At 43.3% G+C, this 27,931-nt stretch overlaps 2 protein-coding genes across 5 annotated transcripts in view; one reads left to right on the top strand and one right to left on the bottom strand.

Moving 5' to 3' along the window:
- DIP2 (disco-interacting protein 2) overlaps positions 1–2,651 on the bottom strand; it is a 349,848-nt gene extending 347,197 nt beyond the window's left edge. Inside the window, exons 1-2 of one of the 4 annotated variants that reach the window (XM_065449303.1) lie at positions 2,164–2,650; positions 1,949–2,046 (exon numbers count right to left, since the gene is read on the bottom strand). In XM_065449303.1, the coding sequence (XP_065305375.1) occupies positions 1,949–2,030 (82 nt within the window). In that variant the 5' untranslated portion in view covers positions 2,031–2,046; positions 2,164–2,650. Of the gene's footprint in view, positions 1–1,948 lie in introns of all 4 variants that reach the window. The other 3 variants (XM_070531319.1, XM_065449311.1, XM_065449300.1) reach the window with 3 other exon arrangements.
- A 764-nt stretch (positions 2,652–3,415) lies between these two features.
- Positions 3,416–27,799, top strand: LOC135916086 (protein CNPPD1). Its single transcript, XM_065449319.1, has 8 exons — positions 3,416–3,625; positions 4,204–4,300; positions 4,867–4,951; positions 7,464–7,584; positions 17,287–17,415; positions 20,343–20,404; positions 20,805–20,922; positions 26,011–27,799. The coding sequence occupies exons 1-8, from the start codon at positions 3,551–3,553 to the stop codon at positions 26,422–26,424; spliced, it is 1,101 nt and encodes a 366-aa protein (XP_065305391.1). The 5' UTR covers positions 3,416–3,550; the 3' UTR covers positions 26,425–27,799.
- The last annotated feature ends 132 nt before the right edge of the window (positions 27,800–27,931 follow it).

Raw genomic sequence — 27,931 nt, forward strand, 5'->3', positions numbered from 1 at the left:
CTGGGTTCTCAAATGCGACTGTGAAACGAAACCACGCCATCGTGCTTAGCAGCATACCACCACAAACACTGAATCGCGGATGACCCTAGGTTGCTCTAGTCCCGGCTGAACATATAAACTCAGATTACGGCAAAGGTCACCGAAGTGACTTCATCGAAGGAAGCAAGACTCACAATGACGCTCGCGCATAATATATAATATTTGGGGTTTTACGTGCCAAAACCACTTTCTGATTATGAGGCACGCCGTAGTGGAGGACTCCGGAAATTTTGACCACCTGGGGTTCTTTAACGTGCACCTAAATCTAAGCACACGGGTGTTTTCGCATTTCGCCCCCATCGAAATGCGGCCGCCGTGGCCGGGATTCGATCCCGCGACCTCGTGCTCAGCAGCCCAACACCATAGCCACTGAGCAACCACGGCGGGTACTCGCTCGCGCATGCAGCTGTCACGACAGGCATACCTCGTCTGCGTTTATAGCCAAGATTTCGCACAGCAAAATAACTCGAAGATTCGCTCAAACGGTGTGAACAAGAGCACGTGACCTGAAGCTGCACGCGTGTTCTCTATCATCGGCGGTGGACGGGCGGGGCAATGAATGATTCAATTTCGCATGGGCTTTTCAGCGTGAAATCAGCGATCCGAACGGGTTGAAGAAGGCTCCTTTATGGCGTGAGCTAAGCAGGCGGGAAGGAGGACAAACCAAGAGCCCTCGGAGCTTTCATGTCTTCAACACGCGGAAGTGTCAGACGCGTGGCCAGACGCATCTCCGAGGAGCTCGTGGTTTCCAGCCAACCGAAGGTTGCTTCATTCTGCGAACGAAATAACCTTTCGTTCCCACAATTGAGATGGCGTTTAATAAACGGTAAACGGTAATAAATTTTACACAACGTCAGGCCCACGATAGACTGTACCTACACAAGAGGAACACGAAGCGCGCAAAGGATGTTTCACAGCAGTGGCTACGAGCGACGCTGTAACGCAGATGGCGTGAACAAAGTGAATGAACCTTCACGCTTATGTGGAAACTTTCAGCGCTGAGCAAGCTGGCGTGCATCAGACGAACCGGCGCCAAGTAGGACAAATTCTGGTTTTGCTGAGCACTACAGATATTGTCGCCAATGAAGACACCTACCAACATTATTGAATTCAACAACTTTTTTTTTTTAAATGTTGCCGACTGTTTCTCGGCGTGTGAGCTTTTTATTTTTTTATATTTTTTATTTTTTGTGTGTGTCGCGTCGGTGAATAATACTAACTCAATTCAGCACTCCAAAGCACTTCCAAATCACAGTTGGCTAATCCAAGCACTCGCCACCATCGGCAAATCTTGAAGACGGCGACGTTGGAGAGGTTCGACCTTCCGTGTCAGCTATCCAAAGCGATCAACAATAACGAACCGCACCGCGAAATAGGTCCAAAATGTTTCCATCGCTTGGCGCTTATGCGGTAACAACATGCGACTGATTGACGCACTTTTTCGAAACAATGAGCTACTGTGAACTGTTGCAAGACAACAGATGATAGCGGCCCAATTGAAAAAAAAAAAGAATTAAAAAATTGTAACAAAAAAGAAATCGCTGCGTAAACATATAATTGAGCGTCAGAATTCTAGTCATTATCGAAGTGAGACAAGACACAAAGTGCTTCTGAAAGGCGAGCTCAATTAACAAAATGTCTTTAAATTGTGCATCGCGAAACAGACACAAAGTTGGTTTCCGTGCCAATAAGCCCAATGACTAAATATAATTCAAGCTTCAATACTTCGAAGTATTTGTAAGCGCAAGAATGCCGTAAGGCCGAACGAATTCGTAATCACTACAGTTGAAATGAAATACCAAATAAATTTGAAAATTTCATTAGCGTTGCACCGATAGCATATCGGAGGCGTTAGTCGTCTGCTAAGCTGTCGCTATTGTTAGGCCTACGGAATTTGTGGGTGCCTCACCTTCAGACAACTCCAGCTCCAACTCCGCGAGCTTCTCTCGCACGTCGGGCGGCAGACTGGCAATCTCGATGTCCTGAGCCATTTCGGCAGCCAACGTCCTTTACACGGTGGGAAAAGATGGTCGGCAACTGTATCACTTGTACGCACGGGTTTTCATAGGCACACGACTATCGCAGCCATGATAAGTAGATGTTCTGATGAAAAAGATTTCTCACTTTGACTGATTTCTACGACTAGTGCCGCAGAACGTTCTAAGAATCCTCTCTGAACACACAAGGTCGCATTATGATCGCCGTTGTCCAGTGTACTGAGTAGAAAACATCCCTTGACAACACCGACAACAAGCTCTCCGTCGGATGCTCTGCTACAACCAACCGCCGCAAAAGCAGCCCTCAAAAAGCTCGTCGGATGATGCGATGCAGGAGAATCTCTGCTAGCCAACGCTAGAGGCCGCCACCGTAGGCGACCGGTGTCGCGAGTGCTCCGTCTGCATGACTTCTGCCGAGGGCATACCCGCATACCGATGGGGGAGTAGTCAAGAGGCCACCAGTAACCGAACAACCGGTCACTTTCCAAGTGGGGAAATGGTAACTGTATGTGCCACCGGTCATTCTTCGTCGGCTGTTTGAGGGCTAACCCTGCTAGGGCGCCTTGGGACAGACAGAAATGTAGCGGCAGATGGGCACAAAATATTTCGTCTCCATTTTTCGCATTTCGTGCCATTTGTCCGCGGTTACATAACAGAGTGAATAAGCAAGCAACAGGAAATGCAATAACATCGATGGCATTGCCATTTGTACCAAACAATTGAAAGAGACTGAAATGATTTGAACATCAGGTATTTGTCGAAGTGGCCTACATGGCTATCCATGTAGGCCACTTTGACAAGGCACGTTGCGACTGCAACTGCGTCATGCCACAAAACCGCCAGTAAATGTTTATTCTGTCACAAATGTTTAAATACAATAAAGGTGTGACAAAAGCGAAACCGAATGCTTGTAGGTGCGCTATTTTCACGGTAATTCCCTGTAGCGGATAAGAAGTGATAAATATTGTGACGGGGTACAAACAGTCACGACAGAAGTCGTAAATAATGCTTTATTTGATGTATACAAAACAGTGTTGAAGCACCATGTTCGTGCCACATTAAATAAAACCCCGATAAACCTCTTCAGGATCATTATAACCCGTAATGCCTGCCTCAAGCTGCTTGAACCATACCACTAACTTTCAATAAATATTCTATGGCTTGAACTAGCTTGAACCACATGTATTTAATAGCGTAAACAAGGACCCAATAAACCTTAAAATAAATGTAGTAGGTATTTTATATTAAAGCAAATTAGCTTTTGTGATACTTAAGAAGTAAAATGTAGCACTTTTTTAAAAGTATGTTTATTCTTATAAAGTATCTGCAACCTGCAGCTAGCGCCATCACCCACATTGTTCAGACATCATAACGTCACGCGAGCAAGGCTCGAGAGCGCGACCAGGCGGGACCAGCGGGACCGCGAGCGGAAAGATTGGCTGCAGCAGTGATATTCGGAAGCGTTCGTGGTTCCCTGGAAAACATTAAATGCTTTCGACGCTGGTGATCATCTCATGAAAATGAACTTATTCCGCGCTATTTCGTTTGACAATGACCAGGAGGATCTGCTTTTAGGCCCCGATTTACAAGTAAGGAACAACCCAGCGCCCTGTGGTGTCTGTCGCGTGCAGCGGTGTTCCAACATACTTTAATGATTATTTAAGCAGTGTGCTTTAAAAAATAGCAAATAATTTTGACTTCAGGGATAGAAGTGCAACAAAGTGCCCGTTTCATGACCTTCTTCAACGGGAAAACATAATATTGCGCCGTTTACCAGGTAGCCTGACGATGCACCTGCGGTCTTTTGTGGAACGGCCTTCAGATTTTAGTTTTCTTTTTGTCAGGCTGGATCGTGTTCTGTGCTCCACTGGGATTTTTACGTAGTAGTGGTAAAGTGCCCTATTTGAAATGATTACGCTATGTTAATTGCATTTAAGTGTCGTGCGTAGCCCTCGCTGCGAATACCATATTCGAACGCCGTTGACGCACCCGCGATGCGTCATTCCCGCGCCAAACAAGCACTTCACGGTCCACGGAAGCGAAAGTGGTGTCTTCTACGGCGAGGCAGTTAGCGTAAAAGCGTGCAGCTGTGTCTGTTAACAAAGTGGGCGACAAGTCTGCTCTTCCAGTCATGATACGTTCATTCGCGTATTCTTTCGCCTGCTAGATATTTGGCGACCATGTGGAACTCAGTGACCGGATCAGGAAGACACTCTACTATGGAAAACTGCCGACGACGGACCGACCTTCCTTGGCGCTGACAGGTGAAGAGACGCACACTTCGTGTTGCACGTTAGCTTACCTGTTTCTACGCTCGCCATGGCCCACCGGTGCTTAAAACATCTACATACAGGAATCTTACTTGTACCCTGTGATGCGCACCGCTTCGCAGCGATCACTTTCTTCATTGTTGCTTAAGTAACAAGGTTATTGCCATTTCTATGTTGCATGCATAACACACCTGTGATGTCTTGCCGAAACTTCGCTCCCTGGAGCGCTGCAACCGCACACTGCATTTTAGTGTTGCGCGTAGTTTCCAACTAAGTTTTAGAAACAACGGGCGCAATGGACTTAGCGTGTGCGCAGAACCGAAACCTTGCTTGAGTTCTTTCGTACGCTTGGTCCATATTGTCCGCAATTTCTAAAACTCACCGCTGTGACCTCTTCACGTCGTTAATTACGTGTATTTAACCCCCCCCCCCTCATTTTTCGGTTGAGGCCAGAGCATTTCATCTTAGTGTGACTACTATGTGTCATTCGTTGATGAGCAAAGCAGTTCTAGTAACGAAGCAGCAGGTTTGTGCAGTAACATTACTTTTGCATGTTTCAGGAATCTCTGTTGAGATGTTTTCAAAGGTCCTGCCAAATGATGGGCTTAAAGTTCTCGACATGCACTATGCAGCATCGGTGTCAAGGTATGTTGCCATAGCTTCTCGACTATTCTAGTACTAATGAGGCCACAAATGATGTCATCACTTATACTTGAGCCCCCTTTATTAAACACCAGTGACATTGCAGCTGTAAGTAGCTTATTATTTACATTATTAAATTGGTAACAGCATGGACTGGATGCGAAGGATGGGCAAACATGCGCACTTGTGTGTTCATATTTATACACCCAACTTGTGTAAGTTGATATGTTAGATTTTTTTTTTTGTACAAACACCCTATATGTGTGAATAAATTTCCAAGGATGGAAATGCTACGCTATCTTGCACCAAACAATCGAGCTGCACAAGCCTGCGCCAGAATACTAATTTCGTAAGAAGTTGACAAATTTAGCTAATGTGTGTGTGTTCAGTAGTAACCACACAGCCGTAATCGTGTGTTGGCTAGTGTTTAGCCCTGGAAAGCAAGCCTAAGCAATACATTTCAGCGTTGGCTTCTTTGGAGTGTGGCTGTCTTCGGTGGTGCATTGTAACTTGGCCGCATGGGAATGAAAATTGTTTTGTGCTATACAATGCATTACAAATGTTTTGTATAAGCCTTGTGCGTTTGGAGAACTATGCGGGCCAGCTAAGGATGATTTGAACTGGTGCTCTTTTTATGGGACAGTAGGCAAGGAAAGCTGTGCTCTCAGCTGAATGAAAAGTCACGGTCTGTTCAATATGTAGCTCATCAGTTTCGTTATACACTTTAGTGCTCGTTTGTGCATGCTATCGGTAAATCTGCATTGATGAATGGTCAAACACCACACTTTTAATGTTCCAAACCCATTTCACACATTCACCATGTCCAGTTACCGGGCTAATACATAGTGCAGCACGCCAACGAACCACCTGCTTGCTTTTGTGAAACTTCTTGGCCACAAATACCCAATGGCAGCCATAATTGTCACTCAAACTTTTACTCTGGCTACACTTTTTCCCACACCAGCACACCACGCAATATCAGTCTTTTGCCGACGCAGAACACAAGCCAAGGATATAAAGTTTCAGTTTTAGTCAACCTCAGCGGCCTCATGGTGGTCGTCAAAGTTCAGTGAAAACATTAAATTGCATTCACGGCAACAATGTTCACAACGCAATTTGTGCAAATCGAGTCAGAAAATTTGAATACACCATCGTTTGACATCCAAAATATTGGTCGCCATTTACGTTGGCTTTATAGAACCTGTAGCATAGCCGCGAATAAGACCAAATAATTGAGCTTGTGCAAACTATTGGTCAGCAATACAAACTAGAAAGCCCAGTGAACATTTTTATCCCTTTACTACTTCCAAAAATAAAGGTTTTTTTTTACTTGGCAAGCAATGTGAAATACTTGCAAACATAGAATGACGAAGTAATCAACTTCACTTTTTTTCTGCGGTATGCTGCTATCCCACCTGAATGTCACCAAGAATTAAAAATAACAGAGGCCACTGCGAACAGCGTTCACAGTATATGTTGATGCTAGGGATTGTTGATGGCTGTCACTGTGTATTTCTTCATATGCACAAATATGAGTAGCTAACTTGGTAAACTTACCTGATTGATCAGTTGCCAATGAAAAAGTTGTGGAGAACATTGAGCAGTGACCGATAACAGCATATAACCTCACAAAGCCCAACATATTTTTGATACACTGAATTTGATGACTAAAATCTCTTATTTAATTGCTGGAAACATAATGTAGAGCCCATACTAGCATGTTTTTATGTGCTAGAGCATGTTTTCAGTTGTAGATAGGTCACCAAAATATTAACTAAATGACTACCATTCTATTTAGTTTTTAATTAATTATCATTTCATAGTTTTCTTCATACCATTGTACTCTCCATGACAAGAAATAATAGTGAACAAGTTATCTTAATTTTCTTGAAACAGTGTTTGGTCTTTGTAGGGTTAGAGCAATCTAGGATTCGTACGGACGTTTTTTCTAACAAAAGAGAGAGCTCGCAGAACTAAAAAAAAAAGATTCTGTGAACGTGACAACGCTTTGGCGTGACAAAGATGTGACAAAGATTGCATCAATCTTTACGAAGACCTCTTCAAATACGGGCACTGTGAACAAGCAGCTGCCCTTTGATGCGCAAGCAGATTTTGGCAGGCATATTCGGTCCTTATCTAACGCGAAGTAGTGCAATCTTGTAATGGTTCACTTTCTGAACCGCCTTAGTTATCTCGGTACTGTGTTGATGGTGGACACATGCTGTCTGATTTTTACGTTTTGTAGTGAAATTGTGCACATGCTGTCTGCTGCTGGAAGTAGGCAAGGTAATCGTGGTCGCTGCAGTAAGTGCTTAAAGAACAATAGCACGACACAAATTTGAAATGCTGTGCAAGCAGACTGTGTCATGTGCTATCAGTTAATGGTTGCTCCATAGTACACCCAACTGCAGTGTCATAGTGGTGGAAACTGTGGGGAACCATCTTCTCCCTATGTGTGTGGAGAGGAAATCTGCAATTGAAGAGTATCTACAGTGCGTTGTGTTCATTGCTCTAGGAGGGCCTGTATTACTCCATGCTCCATGATGCTGGCTATGGTTTACCTGGACCAACTGCGACACAAGAACCCACAGTACATGACTTCTGTTTCATCTTGTGACTTGTTCCTGGTATCTATGGTGAGTCAAGTTTTTAGGAGCTCATTGTCTTCTCATGTGCTGTGCTACATGTCGAATTGTCATTTACTTTGAAAATCTCTATAATACCGAATTCACAATTACTCCTCCATGAAACTAGTTGGACTTGTGTTACAATAGAATGTGGAAATAATAAAATTTTCTGAATTATTAAAAATACTTTGTCATCTAGTATATAGCACAGCTATGATAACTTTATCTCGACTCGTATTTTTAATATTCAGAAACCATCATGAAAGAAACACACAATGCACAAAGTGGTATGAACTTGCCATATTTTCAGGCGCACCTGCATTCATGACTCAACCGCACATAGTTTATTTGCTCCTTTCTTCATGCATTTTGTCCTTTTGCCTTGTTGAATTCAAGCGTCGGCGTGATTGCTTGACCTGTATGTTTGTATGAATGTACTTGTATGTTCCCACCCTGCTAAGATCTTGTAAAAGATCGCAGTATTTATAAATAAATAAACATATTGTTCTGAAACTAATGCTGATTAATCATGTACTCTTCTAACAACTGACGATCGCTTCTAGTTTTGGTACACCGCTCTTGTTTTTGACATGCTATATAGTACTGCACAGCTCCATATTTTATCAGTAGAGGCCTACTGGCGCTCTACAGTCGTTCCAGTTGGAAAGTGTGGGGATTCTAGAAGGCACCGCACTGTGCAGTAGTCATCTTTCTGATCATTGTGGCTATTAAAGTTATGAGCTAACATTAAATGGCTGCATCTTAAGTTGCCGTTATTTGCTAGTCTTCAGTGACTCTGGCAGTTGGTGTATCTTGTATCTTAAGGTACAGGATATCTCAACTGATGTATTGAAAATATAAATACCAATACCTGTACTGACAGCTGTATCATGATACAGATACAAGATACCCAAATAGTATCTTTGATACTGCCCAGCCCTGACAGATAGCATGGAGCATATAGCGCAATTTAATCGGCTTCTCTGGATTACCTAAAGGTGAGGTGGGACATAGTACTTTTTCCACAAACTGCAATGTCCAGGTTGCTCATCAAAAATATTCACTAATTATTTTAATTAGTCACTTTATGGCAAATGTTGCAATTGCAAAGTTTAAGCTGAGCAATAGTGAAGTCATGCTTGCTTAGCAGAAATTCTAAAGCAAACACCACTTTCAAGATATCAGTCTTTAACCCTTTATTGACGAGTGTTGCCTGCAGGCAACATACCAGAAAAAAACATTTTTCTTGCCAAGTTTCAATATTGAGTACGAAATTTCTGGCTAAATGTCTTCGGCCAACACTGAATGACAGGTAGCAAGCATCATTTGTTGGTTTAGAGCAGGAACGCTGGACGAGGAAGAAGTGTGGCACGCGACTCACTGTGTGCTTCACGGGCATATTAATAGAGTTTATTGACGAAAATCAATTGTTGAGTCTTTGTGAAGTTGGATTTAGATCTGGCTGTTCAATATGGCATGTTCATGGTAGACCTTGAAAGTCTCATTAGCATCGCCAGACAGAAAAAACAATATGCGGCTTTAGTTCCTTAGATATATGTAAAGCCTATGACAGCATCGAACATACAATTTTAACAAATCGATTACAGGGCCACTGCTTTCCAGGCTATATTGTAGTATGGGTGCATGAATTTTTAAAAGACAGGGAATTCTATTGTTTTCGAAGCGACTATTCTTCTAGTAAACACAAACAAAGAAGAGGTGTGCCTCAGGGGTCGGTACTTTCACTTGTATTATTTAATATTTTACTGAGCAAAATCCCCGTTCACCCAGGTGTCAGTACCTACGTTTATGCTGATGACATTGCCTTTTTTGGTATGGCTAGTGACATATACTCTCTTTACAAAATTTTGCAGTCGTATCTCAGGGCTGGTGGCTGGATAGCTTACACTTAAACCTGAATGCTAATAAGTGTGATATCCTTGTTTTTCCCGTTAAAGACCCAGTATACATATCACTTAACTATCATATAGAAGATATCCCACAAGTAGAGTCACTCAAGTACCTTGGAGTTATTTACAACGGAAATCTTAACTGGCGGCCGCATATTGAATATATTGCAACAAAAGGAGCTCGTACAATGGGCCTTTTGCGCAAGTTGAGTAATTGAACAGGTATGCGAAGAAAATCCGTCTTGATGGTATATAAAATGTATGTTCGTCCGGTTTTAGAATTCGTATGTGTTTTATATTCAGGTGTTCCATCATACACGCTTCGGCCGCTAGTTGTTAGAACGAAAGGCGCTACCTGTGCTTAGGCCTTCCAAAATACGTTGCAAATGCCGTATTATACCTGGAAGCAAGAATCCCACCCATTCTATGCCGATTTTCCCTTCTGACCATTCAGACTTTATGAATCACCATTAAAACCATTAAACCATCCTCAAATAATTTTCATCTCCGATCCAGAATTATTTTTTTCCTGTTCATTGGCCCAGGTTTCATACATCACAGGTTATATTTGTGCAAACTTTACTTAAACCACTAAATGTGCATATTCACTATGTGCTTCCTAATAATATTGCTACGGGGTAGTATTCCCAATGACAAAGAGCCGCGCAGGAAGAAGACGAAGACGACGATTGGAAGCTAGCGCGGGCTGTTGCCTCTTGGTCAACTGCGGCGTATTGCCTTGTAAATATACTTGTAAATAGCTTTTCGCCGGTGTCTTCCTACGTAACATATTTGGTGGAGGTGGACGTTCCCTGTACCTCGTCACGGAGCTTCGCAGTGGACGGTACGTCGAGCCTACCTTCATGGCTCCCGGCGACGCCAACCCGACTCCACCGGCTCCGACTCCTGCTGCCCCTTCGACGACCTACATCACCCTCTCCGCTCCCCGTGATCCTGGCGTGTTCTCGGCAAAAGATGGGGAAGACGTCGAGGACTGGATCAGCCTTTACGAACACGTCAGCCGCAATAACCGGTGGGACCCAACTATCATGCTCGCCAACGTCGTCTTTTACCTCGGTGGCACACCTCGAGTTTGGTATCGGACGCACGAAGATGAGCTGACCAGTTGGGATTCGCTTAAGCAAAAGCTTCGAGACTTGTTCGGCAACCCCTACGGTCACCAACTTGCCGCGCAGAAGGCGCTTTCCGGTCGTGTGCAGACGTCAACGGAGCCCTACGTCACGTACATTCAGGACGTCTTGGCTCTATGCCGCAAAGTTGACGCACACATGACTGAGTCCGACAAGGTCTCCCACATCCTCAAAGGCATTGCCGATGACGCCTTCAACTTGCTTGTCTTTAACAACGTCGCGACGGTGGATGCAGTTATAAAAGAGTGCCGCCGCCTGGAATTCGCTAAAAGCCGACGTATCGACCAACAGTTTGCCCGTCTGCCCCACACCCCAGCGACATCTTCCTGTGCCGACGCTCCTCGTCCCAACAACACTGGCGATGTTACCAGGATTGTCCGGCGTGAGATCGAGGCCGCCTATCCGGCTGCGTTCGACTCCAGCCCCTCCAATGCACCCGCAGTCACTGTTTCCCTGATCCAGGCAGTTGTCCGCCAGGAGTTCGCCAACATGGGTATTCACACCATCTGCTCGGCCCATCGCCCTGATCCCTACCCGGCATCTTCGATTCCACCCCGTCCCGCACCTTCTTACCCACCACGTTTCCGCAACCCCTCTGAATGGCGCACTGCAGACGACAAGCCAATTTGTTTTCACTGCCATCGAATTGGGCACATTTCTCGGCACTGCCGCAGTCGCTGGAGTTCCCTGAACCAGTCTACATATACTGCCTACTCTCGCCCCCCAGGTGGCCTTTCTCGTCCCTATGCTGCCCACTCAGATAATGCCGCCACCGATTCTCCTGCGCCACGAATTTGAATATGCATTCAAATTACCTGGAAATCAGGTTCGATGACATTTTCCCAAACCACGTGAAACTACTCACTTACGGCATCTTATATGTCATGTTGCTAGACCACTTATGCACCCTAGAAACAAACATTATCATTGCAATAGATGCATCACAGTGCGAAGAAAAAGCTGGCATTGGAATATTTTGTCCTGCACTCGACTGGTCTTTTTCTTTCAGATTGCCTGATTTTGTTCCTATTTTTCTGGCTGAGTTTTTTGCAGTAATCCTAGCCTTACGTAAATTAGACCAAATGATTACAACAGCTGCTATTCTTACCGACTCCCTCTCTGTATGCTCTTCCCTTACCGCTACTAATGATTCACCCATGCTAAAACTCCTCAACTTGCTAGTTCCTGCCCATGTGCAATATGTTCATTTGATTTGGGTACCTGGTCATAAAGGTTTGTTTTTTTAATGAAACTGCCGATTCAGTGGCAAAGACATTACTTTCCGGCCCTGTTCTTCCTATTCTACCAGCGACAGCACAGATCACGGCAGCTAGATTTCGGATGCGGTCAATTAGAATAGCCTTATCAAACCCAAATCTGACTGCTTCTCCAGATTATAAGCACCTGGCATTTCCCTGGCGTAGCGAATCCTGTTACATAAAGATACTTGAGGTCTCTCTTACCAAATTGCGTTGCCGCATTCCCTCCCTGAACTTCTACTTACACAGGTTGGCTTTGGTTCCCTCCCCCCTCTGTTCATTTTGTAATGAGGAGACGATACATTACTTTCTTCTATCTTGTCGCCGCTTTACTGCAGCAAGAAAAATATTGTTAGAAATACTTTTTCGAAGAATTGGCCTGCGCTTGACAGAACCTGCTATTCTTTCGGGGCATCCACTTTGGTATTCAGCCACTGGGATGCTTGCTTTGCTGTCCAAACATTTCTGACAGAATCTAAACGAGTGCCCTGCTAAGTTCAATTTTTTTGTACTTTTAAATTAATTATTACTAATTCCGTATGGCTTTCCGGATTTTATTTTAACAGGTAATTCTATGCTATTCAATGCCAATTCCATAGATATTCGGAAATTCATGCTCCATATTAATTTGGAATAATCCACCCATTTCTTGGCCAATCCCCCCATTGTGGGTAGGAGCCACACACATGATAGGCAACAACAAAGCAAGGTCAGAGGAGACAGGCCGATGCAAGATATCCGGCTGCAGTGGTGTCACACATGTGATGTAAAGCAAATGAAATGTCCACCTATGGTTCACATATGATGAGGGCTGTCTGTACAAATTGAAAACGAAGTCTTAGGTGGCTTGGGATGAAGTCCACTTCCAGTTTCCTGTCGGGTTTTCCCTTACTGCTGAAAAAATTCCCACAAAATATTTTTGCTTTTTGATGATTATGCTTATTCTTGATGTGTTTTGCACATTTAGATAGAAAAGAAACATTTTTTCGGAGTATTTATACGCCTCATCCTTAAAGGGTTAAAAAATACATTTGTGTTTCAGTTAAAGTGACATTGAAATGATTTTTGACGCGTCTAATACTGGGTCTATACTTAGAGAGCATCTCTCTCAGAATTTTTTCTCATTCATTCATTCAGTTTATTTCAGCATTACGGTACATTACAGCATGTACAAAAATGCTGGGGGCACAGACTAAAAGCCAGAAGCTTGACGCCGTCTGCACCCTATAGTTGCACTTTCACAGGGGCAACAGCAAATGTTCGTATGCGACAAGCTTACAATGCCAAAACTATACGTTTGAAAAATAAAACTAAAAGTATTGAAATTAACATTAAAATGGAAATACTTTACTTTTATGCACGACATCAAAATTTATGAAAACTTGGAGAAATCTTGCAGCACAAAATCAAAACTTGACAGCAGCAGCATTACAGAAAACAATGCTAGTTGTTTAAAAGAGTAGGTAATGTATATGCAATCATTTGTTGGCCATAGTTAGTACAGGTCCGGGGTGTAAAGCAAAAAGTGATTTCGCGCGTGTCATAAACATGCATTCTTTCAGTCAAATGAGCAAGTTCTTTAAAGCACAAATTGTGTGTTTTAATGCCTTGTTTGTGTAGCGTGTCATTAGTAAAGAATCGTACAAGTCGAAAACAGGTATTACGTTTAGGTTTTTACAGATGGGCCCTGTGTGTGCGTTATACGGAGCATTGACAATCAAATGGACAGCCTTTTTCTGTAATCTAGAAAGCCTCAGAATGCTGGAAATTGTGGTGGTTCCCCAGACAAGGTAGCAATAGCACAGTTTTGAAAGGAAAAGTGAATTATACAACAACAGTTTTACTTTCTCAGGCAAACGAAAACGTGTGCACGATAATATACCAACCAAGCGAGAAAGGCTGGAACAAACAGAATCAGACTGCAAATCCCAGGACATGCTTTCATTAAAGAGTGCGCCAAGACATTTTACAGCAGGAACCATGTCAATTTTTTATGTACCAAGAGAAAGCACTAAATCAAAGTTGACTTTCTTGTTTTTAGTTCTAAATAAAATCACTTTTGTTTTTGACGTATTTATGGTTAGCGAATTGTTCACACTCCAGGTGTGCAGTTTCGCGAGTACGTTATTTGCTCTGGATTGAATTTCCAATAAATCTGATCCTAAAAAAAAATAAGCTAGTATCGTCAGCATAAACTATCAATTGGGTGTATTCATCTATTCTTACTACGCCATTAATATATACATTAAAAAGTAGAGGCCCTAGGATGCTTCCCTGCGGTACTGCTGTTTAGGGATCGAAAGCTTGATTTATAGTTATTAAGTTGTACCTGCTGCTGGCGATCACTCAAGCAGCTTTGCATAAGTGTGTAAAATGCCCCACGGAATCCGTAATGCTCTAGGTTTTTTAAAAGTGTGGTATGATTAATCCGATCAAAGGGTTTAGAATATTATGTTATATTCTCATTATTATTATATGTTATTTTATGTTATATTATTATTATTATTATTATTATTATTATTATTATTATTATTATTATTATTATTAAGAATATTATGTCAATAAGCTGTGAGAAGTTATGTGACTTTCGTTCCGAAAAGGTTTTAGAATTTAAACGGATGCTAAAGAGAAACGCTAGATCAGATTAAACTGATCAAGTATTTTTTTAAAACTTTATTCTCATTATTTTTGTGAGATTACTTGAAGAGAAAATGAAGGTTCGAGTTTCCATTTTTAAAAATTTCACTCCAAAACCCCAGCTCTGGTATGTCAGTATGACGTCACGAATTTCAAAATAAGTTTTCATATGTGGGCTGGTGTTGGCTCAGTAAACATTATTGAAACTTACTGAATTCAATGTTAGGCTCCATTATATGACGTTAGTAGTCCATTTTTACCGATGGATAATTAACTGGGTTGGCCTAGGAGATGCAGTTAAAATCCACGTCACGGCAAGCTGATGCAGGAATTTCAAGGCAGCGTTGCTGCCAGTCTGTACTTTTTGCACCTTTTCTGAATTGCCAAGCCTCTTTTCGTAGTAATAGTGGTGTTGTTGATAATGTAGAAGGGTAATTTACTAAGAAAGGTGGAATCATTTTTCTCTCTAGTTTCCTTTCAGTGGTAAAGTTAGTTTGTTTCCTCTCGTAAGGTCTAGTTAATTAGTGCATTTGAGATAATTGACGTGTTAATACAGAAAACAGGTATCACACACACATGCACGAACACACATGTGCACCTTACCTTCACTGCACACTTTGAACGGCACTGCACGTAGGCTAGTGCTCTTTATCACGTGGCAGCCAGTGTTCTTGGTCATCAAGTGACATCTGTTCACGTGTGCGTTTGACACCGTGTTAATTAATTTAATTAGTAAGTGAATGTTTACTGCAATTTGTATGACCGCCATAACTAAAACCCTTAAAGACCCCCTGAAACGGTTCGGACAAGTTTTGTAGACGCATAGGGTACAGCTTAAATAGAACATTCGCACCACAATTTAAGTGAAGTGTTACCTATTAATGGAGGTACAAGCGATTAGAAGTTACCCTCCTCCCTAGCCATGCTTTTCCTCCTCAACTCGTTCGCCGAGCGAGCGGGGCTAAGCTCCGCCTTCACTGGTTCAGCGTCACGATGCGACGTCACATCGCTCACTTCCGGTTGTTTAGTAGCACGCTCCCTCCCGCGCGAGACCTCTCCGCTAGCCGCTTGGCCGTCGACCGAGAGCTATCGAAGCAGCGTGCGTTGCGAGCATTCTGTCGTAGCGCCGAACGTGTCCGGTGCTCCGCTAAAAACAGGCAAGCTGGTCATTTCGGCAAATGACTGGAGGCATAAACTCAAGCTGATGAAGGAACTTTAGCGTAGACGTACGTGAGCAGCCTGATCGGTCTGCACGGTCCAGACACTTGCTGGCGCAGCGCTTAACCAGTCAAACAAAGCGCTAATATTGCTCTAACCAAGTGTAAAGCATTTTAAACATTTATAAATCAACGTGTTGATGATTACACTCCTGCGAATAATACACACCAGCAGCAAAAAAAGAATACACTTCGTTGCTGCTACTGTGTATGGTTAAGCTTTGTGCCACCAGGTGGCTGCACCATGCAGACCATTCACATTTTCCCTTCTGCTCATCTCATGGGTCATCCCGTTACGGCACAGTCAAGCGGCCAGACCCTGTCCCCTTGCGCTTGCGTTTGCCCTAATACCGGACTCTCGAAACGCTATTGCGTTAGTATTCTTCCGGTGTAAAGTGACGGCCACAAATGCACAAATCCTGGCGCCGATCAGATAGCGGCAGTCCAATGCGCAGCAGCCAGTTCGCTCGTACGCTGCCTTGCAGAGGGACATGATGTCGCAGCTTGACATATTGCCAGTCGCTACGTTTGCAGTCCACAAGGCAACAAAGTCGAATCATAGTGCTCGCGAAAAGACTGAGACCGACTCTGACCGCAGAGCTCTCGTCAAAATGGAGTACGTTGTAACACAAGCAGACGACACTTGCTGTGTGCCGGAAGTGCTTAAGTGTACTGAAAAATTCTTCTGGTGCATTCTCTTTATGTTACTTTCTTTTTATAAAAACAAATTAACTAACATTCCAACTATTACGAAGAGCATTTGTTTACTATAAAGTTGGAAAAATTATCGATCACGCGCCCTGGTCAGCCAATCGGATAGCTCGCCCCACTGACGTAATAGAGGTGATTTCGGTCATATGGGTAGGGGCAGCTTAAAATTCCGCTGAGCAGTGTGCTGCGATCGGCAGCGATGTGCATTTTTAAAACCTTATAATTAATTACGCACTTTACGCGGAGCACTTAGATGTGTCAATTACTGATCAGAAGGACCTACTCTAACGACTCAGTACGTTTGTAGAAAATCGTCAAAAGCGTTTCAGGGTCCCTTTAATTTGTGTAGTTTTCTAATATTTTGCTTACACTATCGATACTTGGCCTCTTGGGCAAAACTGCAACATTCTTTCTTTCTTGCTTGGAATGCTGCCCAGCGTAATTGATGCCAAACATTCGTCAAAATGCAATGTTTTCCATCTATGTCACAATTTTGACAGAATATTTAGTTTTTTGTTATTAAAGCAGTTTTATCAGCTATTATACCCACCTACAAAGCACACTATGTAAGCTTGTTTATTATGAAAATATGATTTGCTGCATTTTGTCTTTTCTTAAATAAAAATTTGGTAGGCTAACTGTCATGAAAAACTAGTAGCTTTTCTTGTGTTTTGTGGGGCTAGGACCTCCTTAAGCACACACAAAAAAATGTTGTGCAATTATTCGTATAGTGTGGCTCTGTTTATTAAATAGATAATGAAGTATCTAACAGCTGCCTGCCATGTAGGACTTCTAACCTGAGGGAGATTTATTTTTGAAACTGTAGCTCGTGGCTTCAAAATTCCTGTACGACGATGGTGAAGAGGATGAGGTCTTCAACAATGAATGGGCTGCATCAGCAAACATGGAGCTGAAGGACCTGAATCTTTTGGAGAGGGAGTTTCTGGATGCTCTGGTACGTTCCAGTGACTTCTTTGCAGGTCCACCAGGGCCATTGCTAATTCTTGGAATTGTGTGATGTTTCGTTCACGTGCTCTTCTAGAACACCTTTAAATCTTGTATAGGTTTAATGCACATTTTACACTGATATTGATAGAAGACATGAAGCGACAGTTGAGGTTGGAAACACAGGGAACAGTAGAGCAAATGAGCAAAAGTAGAAGAAAGAAGAGTTGAATATTTATACGCACACTTGCCATAAATGCACTACATAAAATTAGGGCTAGCATCCAACCAAAGCATACTGGTGCCAAAATCGCATTGCAAAGCATATTGCCACAATCATTGTTTGCCATGATGGGAACCATGCGGGAATGCTTTGTACTTTCTTTACTGCATTTTTACCAAGCATGACACCATGTTGACTGGCTGCCCGCGGGACTCCATTGTAGTAATGGCAGTTGCAGCAAGGAGTGCTTTCATTTTAATTGAGCATGAGGTGTGCAATGTGACAAACATTACAGAGGTTGTCGGCAGATCAGTTTTAAGGCTGTGACCCATGTGAGTGTCAAACTTGCTGACTACGTCGTGATCAATGGTTACGTGTGGGATGGCCCACTGGCAAGAAAGTACTTGGGGTAGCAAAAAATATGTCTATTTGCATGAATACATAAATGTCTACTGCTGGTGTACTGCACAGTTAGTCACCAGGATCAGAATATTCAACAGCGGTTCCGTGCAAGTTCCCCTGCCAGATGGTATGCACTTATCATTAGCACGAAATAAACAAAAGTACTGTTTCTGCACAGATTTAATGGAAACGCAAACAAGAGTACAGTGAAACCTCGTTAAACCGTAGTTGGCTGGAACTCGGAAAAAGTGTGTACTAATCGGTAGTACTGCTTAAGCGAAATAGCATGAGATTGCCCACTTACCTGTCAAAAATAGAACTTGGAAACAGTGCGATAAAAAGACAAAAACATGCAGTATTTATTCACTCCGCACGCTAAAAGTGGGTTATTTTCATTCGATGCCGCAGTCCAGCTGCGAGCCAGCTTTTTAGCCAGCCCCCTCTTTTCGGCAAACACTCGCATGGCAGATTCCTAGTTGGCGTTGTATATTTTCCGTGTACGGTAGTGCTGCAGAAGTCGTGGGGCGCCTTTTTCATTACAGGGTGCTGTTCTCGTTGCGACGATTGCATCCATGAGGCTGACGTAACGTGCAGCTTCTGCCACTGTTGGGCCTAAATCGCCTGTGCTGTTGCTTTCCGTGTCGTCCTCATCACTGTCATTAATTAAGCGACCCTTTGGCGGTCGCAGAAGCGCTGCCAAGCAACTTCTTCGCATTCCGAATATCACACTCTATAGTCAACAGTAGAACCTTGTCACGTGCCAGCGCCGTCTTCTTCGTGCCACGTTCGATAGCACAAACAATGTCTAATTTTTCTTCTATGCTGATCACTGGGTGCTCTTTATCTGAGCTTCGGCATGATGTGAGTCCTAGCTTACACGAAGCCACTACGCTCTGGCACGGCACTGAAATGATGTTGATGTGGCTTCATGCGCAAACGCACAGGTCGCTTGGAGGCCCTGGTTCTGGTCTCCGAGACTTGTTGTTCTGCCGGGCTGCCCAATGGAGACAATGCACCGCCGTGATAGCGCGACGAAAAGTGGCGACATTACATGTTAACCAATATGTACGCAATTAGCTGGTACGGTTTATGTGGATACAAAACGCATTATGTGCAATGGCCGTTGAGTCGATGATTTGACTTTATACAACTTTTAAAACGAAGCTACTATTTACGCGGGTACGGTAAAGGTTCTAGAGGTTCCACTGTAACTGATTCTGTTACTACATGAAGGCATGTTGCTAGTAATTTGTTTATAGTTTTCTTTATCAGTTTATTAACTTGACATTCAAATAAATATAGGTGAGCAGCACATGTCTGAGGAATGGAATATTCTGCATGGTGTATTATGATAGAACCATCCTTTTAGATAAGAATTGCAGCAGCTTTAGTGACATTTGATTAATGATTTTGCAAATTAGTTTCCTTGTGTTGTGCGTTCATAAGCCAATCAGCTGTGAACTACACATTTTGGTCTATTGAGCTGCACCCTGCTGCCACTGCAGTAGTGATGTAGACTGCTACAGGTACAGCAATTCAGATTCACTGTTGTCCACACTTTGTAATGAAATAATAGTGAAACATTTAGTTATCACTTGGTTCTCATGTTTATACAGAATTCTGTATGCACAAAAAGTTAATACAGCTTTTAACTGTGTCGCATGGGCACTCTTCTGGCTGTAATGTGAGTGGCCTTTTAAATTCTCTCAGTAACTTGAAAAAGTTTTATCTCGGCTACATGGAAAACTGTGTGGCTGTTAAAACATTTCAGTAACCTGAAATATCATCAAGTGTTTTTGATACCACTGTTGCAAGCAGTAGCTATGTATTTGCAAACTTAGTATCCAAAAAGTTCATTGTGAGGATATAAATGTTGCACGGAAGTAATTTATTATTTTTAGCTAAGTTGTTGTCAAGTTTGTGTATTTTTGTGGAATTTTGATTTTGTTTGAATGCTCTAGCAGCATTGAGGTTGCTGTCTGCAGTATTTCTCTAGTGGATCGGGAGCAACGCTTGTAGTTTTAAAGCACACTAGCGTAAACACTGTTTTCAAGGGTGCCTATGCCTGTCACTATGCCTTTGATATTTTGATTGAGTACTGCACAACTCTGTCGACTCAGTAGGCTATTAACTTGAGTCATTGAAACTGTCCATGTACAGCGCTTGTCTTGTGGTTGAGTCATACAGTCGGTTCAAAGACCTGTGAAGCCATTCCCTGTATGACAATTGTATTAACACTGTCCCCCTCCCCCAAACTTTTTTTCGGCTTGTTTTGTCAAGGGATGATTTATATTTATCTGTTTGACTTCCAGGACTGGAATTTGTATGTGAAACCCAAAGCATTTGCACGTGTTCTGGACAACATGGAAACAAGGTGAGGAAAAGAAGTTTAACATCTTAATTTTAAGAGTCTGGAGGTATTTGGCCGCACACACTACTGCAAAAATGTAAATTCTGGCTCGGCATTGCCAGCAGCGGTACACTCTTCTTTCTTTTTTGCAATAGAACGTACCATTAACTTAAATTGAAATGCAAACTAGAAATAACTGACCAGAGCACCATCGGCATAATTACCTAAAAGTGTGATGTGTAATCATTCTGTAGCTGGTATCTAAGCATGGAGTGGTCCCAAGTGTACATTTTGTAGTCATAAGCCACCTGAAAACGGAACAATGCATTGGAGTAGTTCTGGTATTGTTCAAGTTTGAATTCATGCTGATCGCACATCCTCAGAAAAACCTCGTTGTCTGTATTGAGAATGAATTTTTTTTCAGGATTGCATACTTGGAGTCCACAAAGCGAGGTTGGACCACTTACACGGATGTGTGTGTGCTGAGCAAGAGTGCTGTGCTCAAGCGTTGTTGGCTACTAATCTATGACGGTGTGATCAAGGTGGGTTCATCACTCATTAAAAAAAATCGCAAGAATTCCATGGATATTTGAAACATTTCATCACCATGCGGCTGTGTAGTTTAGCATGTCTGCATTTGCATACATACTCCCTTTCATACTTGGCATGCAATGCAGTGGAAGTACTAGCGGAATTATAAAAATCTATCATTGTGCATGCCGTGAAGTGGTGTAGGGAACGTTTTCCCCATCTGGTAGTTAAATGTAAGCCAAAATGCCTCCAGAGTGCTTTCAGCTCCAATTTTAGGAGAAGGGTAAGGGCGGATACACACCGGCAATTGAGCGGCGAGCAACTGACCCAAAACAATAGTTTTTTGATGAAAACGACCATCTGCAGGCCCTATACAGTCAAACCTCGATTTAACAAAATTCGCGATTTAATGAACTATTTTTATTTCCCGATCTCGGTTCCATTGATAACAGTGTGTGTGTGTTTTTTTACAATTTAATAAGGTAATTTTGTGACAGAGTTTTCAGCCATTTAAAGCATTTACTTGGAGCCTGTATGGCTGGTAAATCTAGCAGAAAACTATAAAAATGTCATCCGAGAAACAAGTTATTTGCAAGCGTCCTTCCACATGAAAAGTTCTAGCGGCAAAAATGCTGTCGAAGCGTGCACGCACCGTCGCGCATGCAGGAAACAACGCTGCGCCATTTGTTAAAGGCACACTAAAGGTTACTATGAAGTCAAGTTAAAGTGATAAAGCAATGCTCTAAAACATCTAAGGCGTCAATATAATCGCGAACAGAGCTTTAGTAACCGAGAAACTGAGGTAAATGCACGACACGATTTGAGACCCCCCAGCAACATTCCAGTACTAGCCCGATGACGAACGCACTCCTCATCATAACTTATGTCACTACTACTCGACTACTCGTATTAAAAATATCATTTCATTAGGTTATAAGACTGAAGAAAATGCTACTTGTCTACTTCTGTTCGATTCTAAGAAAAAATAACATTTTGACGTTACCCTTCAGTAGTATGGGTGCTCGAAAGATTTCGTTTTCGCTCGACTCTGCGTTGCACACGCTTTGGAGTTTCAGTTGTTTCGTTATCGCGTCGTGCTGTGCTGGTTCTGCTGGCTCGTGAAACTTGCATTTGGAACAAGCAGCGGGAATGCCACGTCCTTGGGTTGTGGTGGGATGTGCGAACGGTCCGCGGAACTTGGCCAAGGGCAGCTGCAGCAGCAAATCCAACATTACTTATCACTGTGTGCCAACGAGTGAACCTCTCCGTTCGAAGTGCTTAAGTGCCGTACCTCTGCTACAGCGCGTTGGCAAAGAGCCGAAAAATTGCATAGTATGCTCGCTGCACTTTCATCCTGAGGATTACGAGTTCAACGCCGACTTACTGAAGTCGTGTGGAGTGCCTTTCAAAGCAATGCTTTCCCATAGCGCTGTTCCGTCAGTCTTGCCTGCATTCTCCGAAGCACAAGAACAACTGCAGGTCGAAGACGGGGCGGTGAGTGTGGCATTTGGTTTTCACGAAAGAAAAGCTACAAATGTGCGAATACATACAGCCATGACATACAGTTGCCGTCGTAGTAGTATGCAACGATGCTGGCAGCGCGAGCCCTCAGCAGCAGGTCACGTTCGTCACTGCTTAAATCGCTGAAGTCGAGCCCAGCATTGCGAGCCAATGTGTCGTTGTCAGGGTCGTCCATTGCAATGAGCGTCAAAGTTGGCGTCATAAAATAAAGAACCAGCTTATCGTCGCGCGCTTTCCTTCCGCTAGCCACCGTAGTTCCGCTTTCACACTGCTGTCGGCTCTGTCTTGGCTCTGTTTCTGGCCGCGCATTAGCGTTTTGCATAGAAAAGCCGTAGTGCTGTCTGCGGGTGCCGTTTTACTCACTGACGGCGCAACGTCACTATGAGACCATGATGTCACCACTTCTCGATCGGAGGGCGGGTGATTTGAACTTCGCTAGAGGTACGCGGACGCTTCAGAATGCATTCTCTCTTAAAATAAGTCTCTTCTTCGCATGAAACAAGTGTTTTGAGGTTTCTGGGATGGTATTTCAACAGTCCACGTTGACTTAATATTAACCTTTAGTGTCCCTTTAAGGGGGGAGGCTACACTTGAAATACAACTTTTTTATTTGTGGACAGATCTGAATGAAATTTTCACACATTGTGTATTTTAACATGCAGATTCTAAAAATATAATTAATTTTGCCACAGGATAAGTAGTTTCTGAAATACTCTAAATGCATTGTGTAAGCTGAGTCCTTTGTTTGGAGGAAAATTAGCATCTAAACAGAAAACCCTAACACAGTAATTTGAATATAAAGACTATCTAGGATGTTCAGGGAGTGCCATAAGGTATTATTCAATGTTCTAGGCTAATCTGAGCAAGAGTTAGAGCTCATCAAAGTTGTGAGAAAAAAATGCCATCTTCACATGTCAAGCATGTGTCCCATTTCAAAAACTTTTTGAGAAGAGTGCTGCTTTGAAAAGGTGCATATTGCTTACTGCATACCTTTATCTTTCTGGCAAAAAAAAAAATTATGTTGATAGCTGAAATAGGACAGAAGCTATTTTGCCTCCAAAATTGGAAGTCTGTCGGAATTGTTGTTTTGAGAAATCAAGGAAAAACATTCTGCAACATCTTTATTGAGAACATACCAATAAAATCTCAAGGAATTTCACCAGGGGCATAATCTGGATACATCCTATCTTTTTGCCGTTTTTTGGCCAGCTTCCTTGCGCTCAAAGAGGCTTCGCGCTTCTTGCTGGAGTTAGCACATCGAAGGTCCGGCGCTCCGGACGTTTTCCGGCGCTCGCTGCGCGCTCGCTACTTTCTTCAGTCGTGAAGGAAACGGTGCCTGCACGATCTCTGCCAACACGCGTGGCGTGGGCGGACGAAGTGTTGACGCTAGACGCGCCAGTTTGCAGCTCGGAACTCGATCCGGTAGAATGTCCAGGCAGACCAGCAACCGGCAACTCCGCGAGTATGACAGGCCTAGCCGCCTTCCGTCGCGCATTGCACAGCCGCTTGACGCGTAGTAGCCTTGAGATGACAATCTTTTCCAGCCATCCGGGCAGCGAAATGAGCATCTTATCAAGCGTCGCGAAGCAAGCGGCTGAACAAACGTAGACAGCGGCGCGATGAAACCAGAGATAAACAAACGTAGCGAGACGCGGGAGCGGTCGAGCGCGCGCCGACGAGCACCAGACCAATAGGAGCGAGGCGCGCGGGGGTGTGCGCGCTTTGGCCAATCGGCGGCACGGACGCATCCTCCAGAAATGACGCGATAGCGTCGGTTTCCCTTCTCCGACGCCATTTTGAACTGGTGCAAAATGAGCACAAAGAAAACAGCTTCAAAACAAGCGCAAGATGGCGGCCATCGGCCACCGCGTTCGCAAATGGTGACGGCGCGAAGTTTGAACATTTTTGACCAAATTTTGGTGATTTCGCGTTCACCCTGGCCCCTTTAAGCGCGATTTTTTATTATTTTCCGATTAAATTTAGCTTCTAGGTTTCGCGGAGGGATTCTTGAATGTATGAACGTAGCGAAAATGCACTTTTCCGAAAATCGTCTTTTTGGTGATTTTTTGCCGTTTCAAGACCCGCGTCCCCCCTTAAGTAACAACTTGTGGAGGCAGCAGGGCGCACGGCAGCTCGGCGTGCTCAGAGACACGAGAGCTGACGATTCCTTCAGCACAAGCAGGGTGGGGAAGAGGGGGTAGGGGTGCACGCCTATGCGCTCTCTCTCCCTAGCGCACACGTCTCCTTTCCTCTACCCTTGTGGTAGCTGCACATGACTGTCCATATGCGGGCAACATTCCATATCTTGGAGCTAATCTTTTGCAAGTGCAAAGGCAGAGTTGAGACGGTGCCTTCATGCGCAGTTTGTTCCTGCGCGTCTAGTGTTGGCAGTCGCGTAACATCAGCTTTCCGAGGCAGAGGTGTAAAGCATTCACTCACATTGTGACTGCGGGTGTTCTTGGTCATTGAGTGATCTTTTCCTGAATGCGCTCTGCACGTGTGACACCGATAAAACTATTAACCTTACTTCGTGTAGTTGTCTCTTTGCTATTGCCATTAATCCACACCTTTCTAAAGTAATTACAACATGTGATACCTTTATATATTACTGTTAAAGGAGTAATGACATATTTCATACTTTTTTCATTTTTCTTCCACCTTTACTTTAAATGAAAATGCTAGGCCTCTAAACACCAGACAAATACAGGGAAGCCTAGGAGCACTCTAAATAATTCAATATAGTAAGTAGCTTTTCTACAGCCAGTTTTGGTTTTGTCTCTCCAGAAGGCGTCTTCATTAAAGCTTCTTTCTGGGCGAGTTGGTGCATACTTGACATAAAAACTGTTACAGCCCAAAACACATGCAACCAGTGTCAACAGTGTCAGAAGGCATCTTGTGCCGTGACATCACGACACAGAAGGTGGTCACGTGAAAGCAGCACATTGTGGCATATTGACACTCGCTCTGGCTCGCTCATCGTCTGCTATGCTGCTACATCAGGCCTCACACAGAGTAGCAGACTAAGTTACCAGTGAGCTGGAGTGTGTGTCAAAATGTCGTGATGTCCTGCTCCCATGTAACCACCTAGCGTGTCGTGACATCATGACAGACAACTCCAGAGAAACAAAACCGAAATGGGCTGTAGAAAAGCTATTATACTAAATTATGCAGGGTGCTGTTAAGCTTGCCAGCATTTTTTCTGTGAATTTATTGCAAAATATGGAGTTAAAAATATCATGTCAGGTATAACTCCTGTAAGCATATGCATTTGACACTAAATCTAATCGCATATGTGGTCATAAATTTTGCTTCCAGTAGATGTGGCACATGTTGGCAGTATGAAAATGTTTTTTCCTAAATGGAGTATAGAAGGGGTCTGAAAAGTGTTTCCTCTTTGCATTTGCAAAGTCGTGTTTTGCAGTAGCTAAACTATTGTGCTAGTGTTTTGTGAATGCAAGTTTATTGACCTTTGAAGCACTTGTAAAAATATCAACTTTTGGAGTGAGTAGGCTGTGCACTAATGTTGTACCAGTGGTGTTGCTTGCTGCCTCAGTCCCGGCCTCTTTCTTCTTGCACAGGTGATTGCCGTATCTGCCATTGCCTATGTTGCTGCAGCACTGACTCTCTTTGGTTCAGCAGTCCTTGTACACAAGGTTGCCCACACAAGCCAGCAGCTCTTGCAGTGCTCAAGTCTTGGCAACCAGCACACCAACCTCCTTCCCGCTCACTCCAATGCCAGCATTGTCGTGCCTTGTGTCGTGCCCCCTTTCCTGAGCTCCTGCACCGATCGAGACAAAGACACTGTCGAATGTGTTCCGGACAAACCTCTCAGTGTATCGAAGAACAAGCCTTCTTGCCAGCATTCCAAATTGGCTTCCAACATGCCAACACGCCGACGTATCTCGGCTCGACCACAAGCTTCTCGAGTTTGCACGGGAGCACCTCACCATCCACTGATGGCTAGTTGTGTGGAAGTGACATTCAGCCTCTGACGGCTGCCCCGTCATTGGTCGGCTCTATGGCTTTGTTTGGACATCCTAAGTATGGGAAGTATGTGGCTGCAGATGAGGTGCACTTGTAAATGTAGAGCCCAGTGCTTGTTGCGCTGTACATAACCACTGGACTTGAATGGAGTGATGGTTAGGTGTGAGAAATTCCTTTGTGGCCATCTTCTCCGCACCACTGGGAAGAAATGGTTTGTCATTTTTTTTTCCACATCACTTTCTTTTAAACATTCAGCAGACATTAAGAATTTCGGCAGCACCTATTGAAGATATTGCAATTTCTTGGAAAAACAAACTCAGAAGTGCTTGTAAAATGCTGCCATCCTGGTTTTCATTTTTTTTTCTTTGCTTAAATCTTTGTAACATCATTGCAGTGAGAGTCAAATCTGAACAAAACAGGCTGATTTAGCTGGTCCTTTCTTAACATAGCTCCCTTTATCTTCTGTTCGTTTTCTCTCTTCCTTTTTTAAAGGAAAATGCACTGGATTTCAATAAGATAGTGCGGAATATTTCTATGCAAGACTTTCTGTTGGCCATTGTGGAAAAGTAAACTTGTATCCAGGGTATGATATATAGTTCTCATGCTGCTGTTTCCATTAATTCGACATTGAGATGTGAAGAATTGGCTTGAATTTTGCAAAAGTCATGTTACAAGATTGTTTGAAATGGCATCAAACTGCATGTTAGTAAAAGCTGTTGTAAAGCATGGGTGATAAATGTGTGTGAGAGTGAGGTGGTTTCCAATGCGTTCTTAGGATTTTGTAATAGCAAAGAATAGCACTGTAGGGTGCTGAAATGTTTATTTTGGCTTGGGCTGTCAAAACCCAGCAAGCATGAAAAGAACTGAGAAGCTAGACATTTTCACAACCTGGCTACAATAGGTGAAAGGGCGTTGTACATAAAATGCGTGTGTGCTGCTTGCTGGGAGCCCTGGAAAATTGCCCTGCCATGTGAGGCTACCATGTTGTACATCACCACTACTCTCATGCTTCAAAGATTTCAGAAGAAACTTCGGTTCTTGTGCTCAACGCAGCCATTTGGATGCTACATGTTAGCAAGGTGTCTTATTGAAATTAACCAAGGTTTTTTACATTCCTTTATTAAATTGGGGACCTTTTCTTGCGTAATAATCTACAAGAACCTGCTGGTTAACCATGCTGAGCATGGTTAAAGAAAAAGTTTAATTGACCATTGTCATGTAGCATAAGTTGACTAATATTTATTCCATACCAAGAAGAAGAAAAAAGTGCAGAATTATTGTGAACCCTTGATGGCAGTACTTACAGACCACTCCTGCTCAGCTTGTACAAAACTTCATTTATTCAGTTTTCTATTTATTGAAAATAAATCAGTGCTGCTTGCCTCTGGTTTGTGTGAATAGTATAAAATCATCAGTGAAGCAAGGGTCACCATCAAGTTTAAAGTATGGAATGGGGAAGGGCTGCAAAATAGTGAACTGTGATGCATGGTAATGCTATGTCTGCAATCGCTTTGC

This window comes from Dermacentor albipictus, chromosome 1, assembly GCF_038994185.2.
Source record: "Dermacentor albipictus isolate Rhodes 1998 colony chromosome 1, USDA_Dalb.pri_finalv2, whole genome shotgun sequence".
NCBI classification, from domain to species: Eukaryota; Metazoa; Arthropoda; class Arachnida; order Ixodida; family Ixodidae; genus Dermacentor; species Dermacentor albipictus.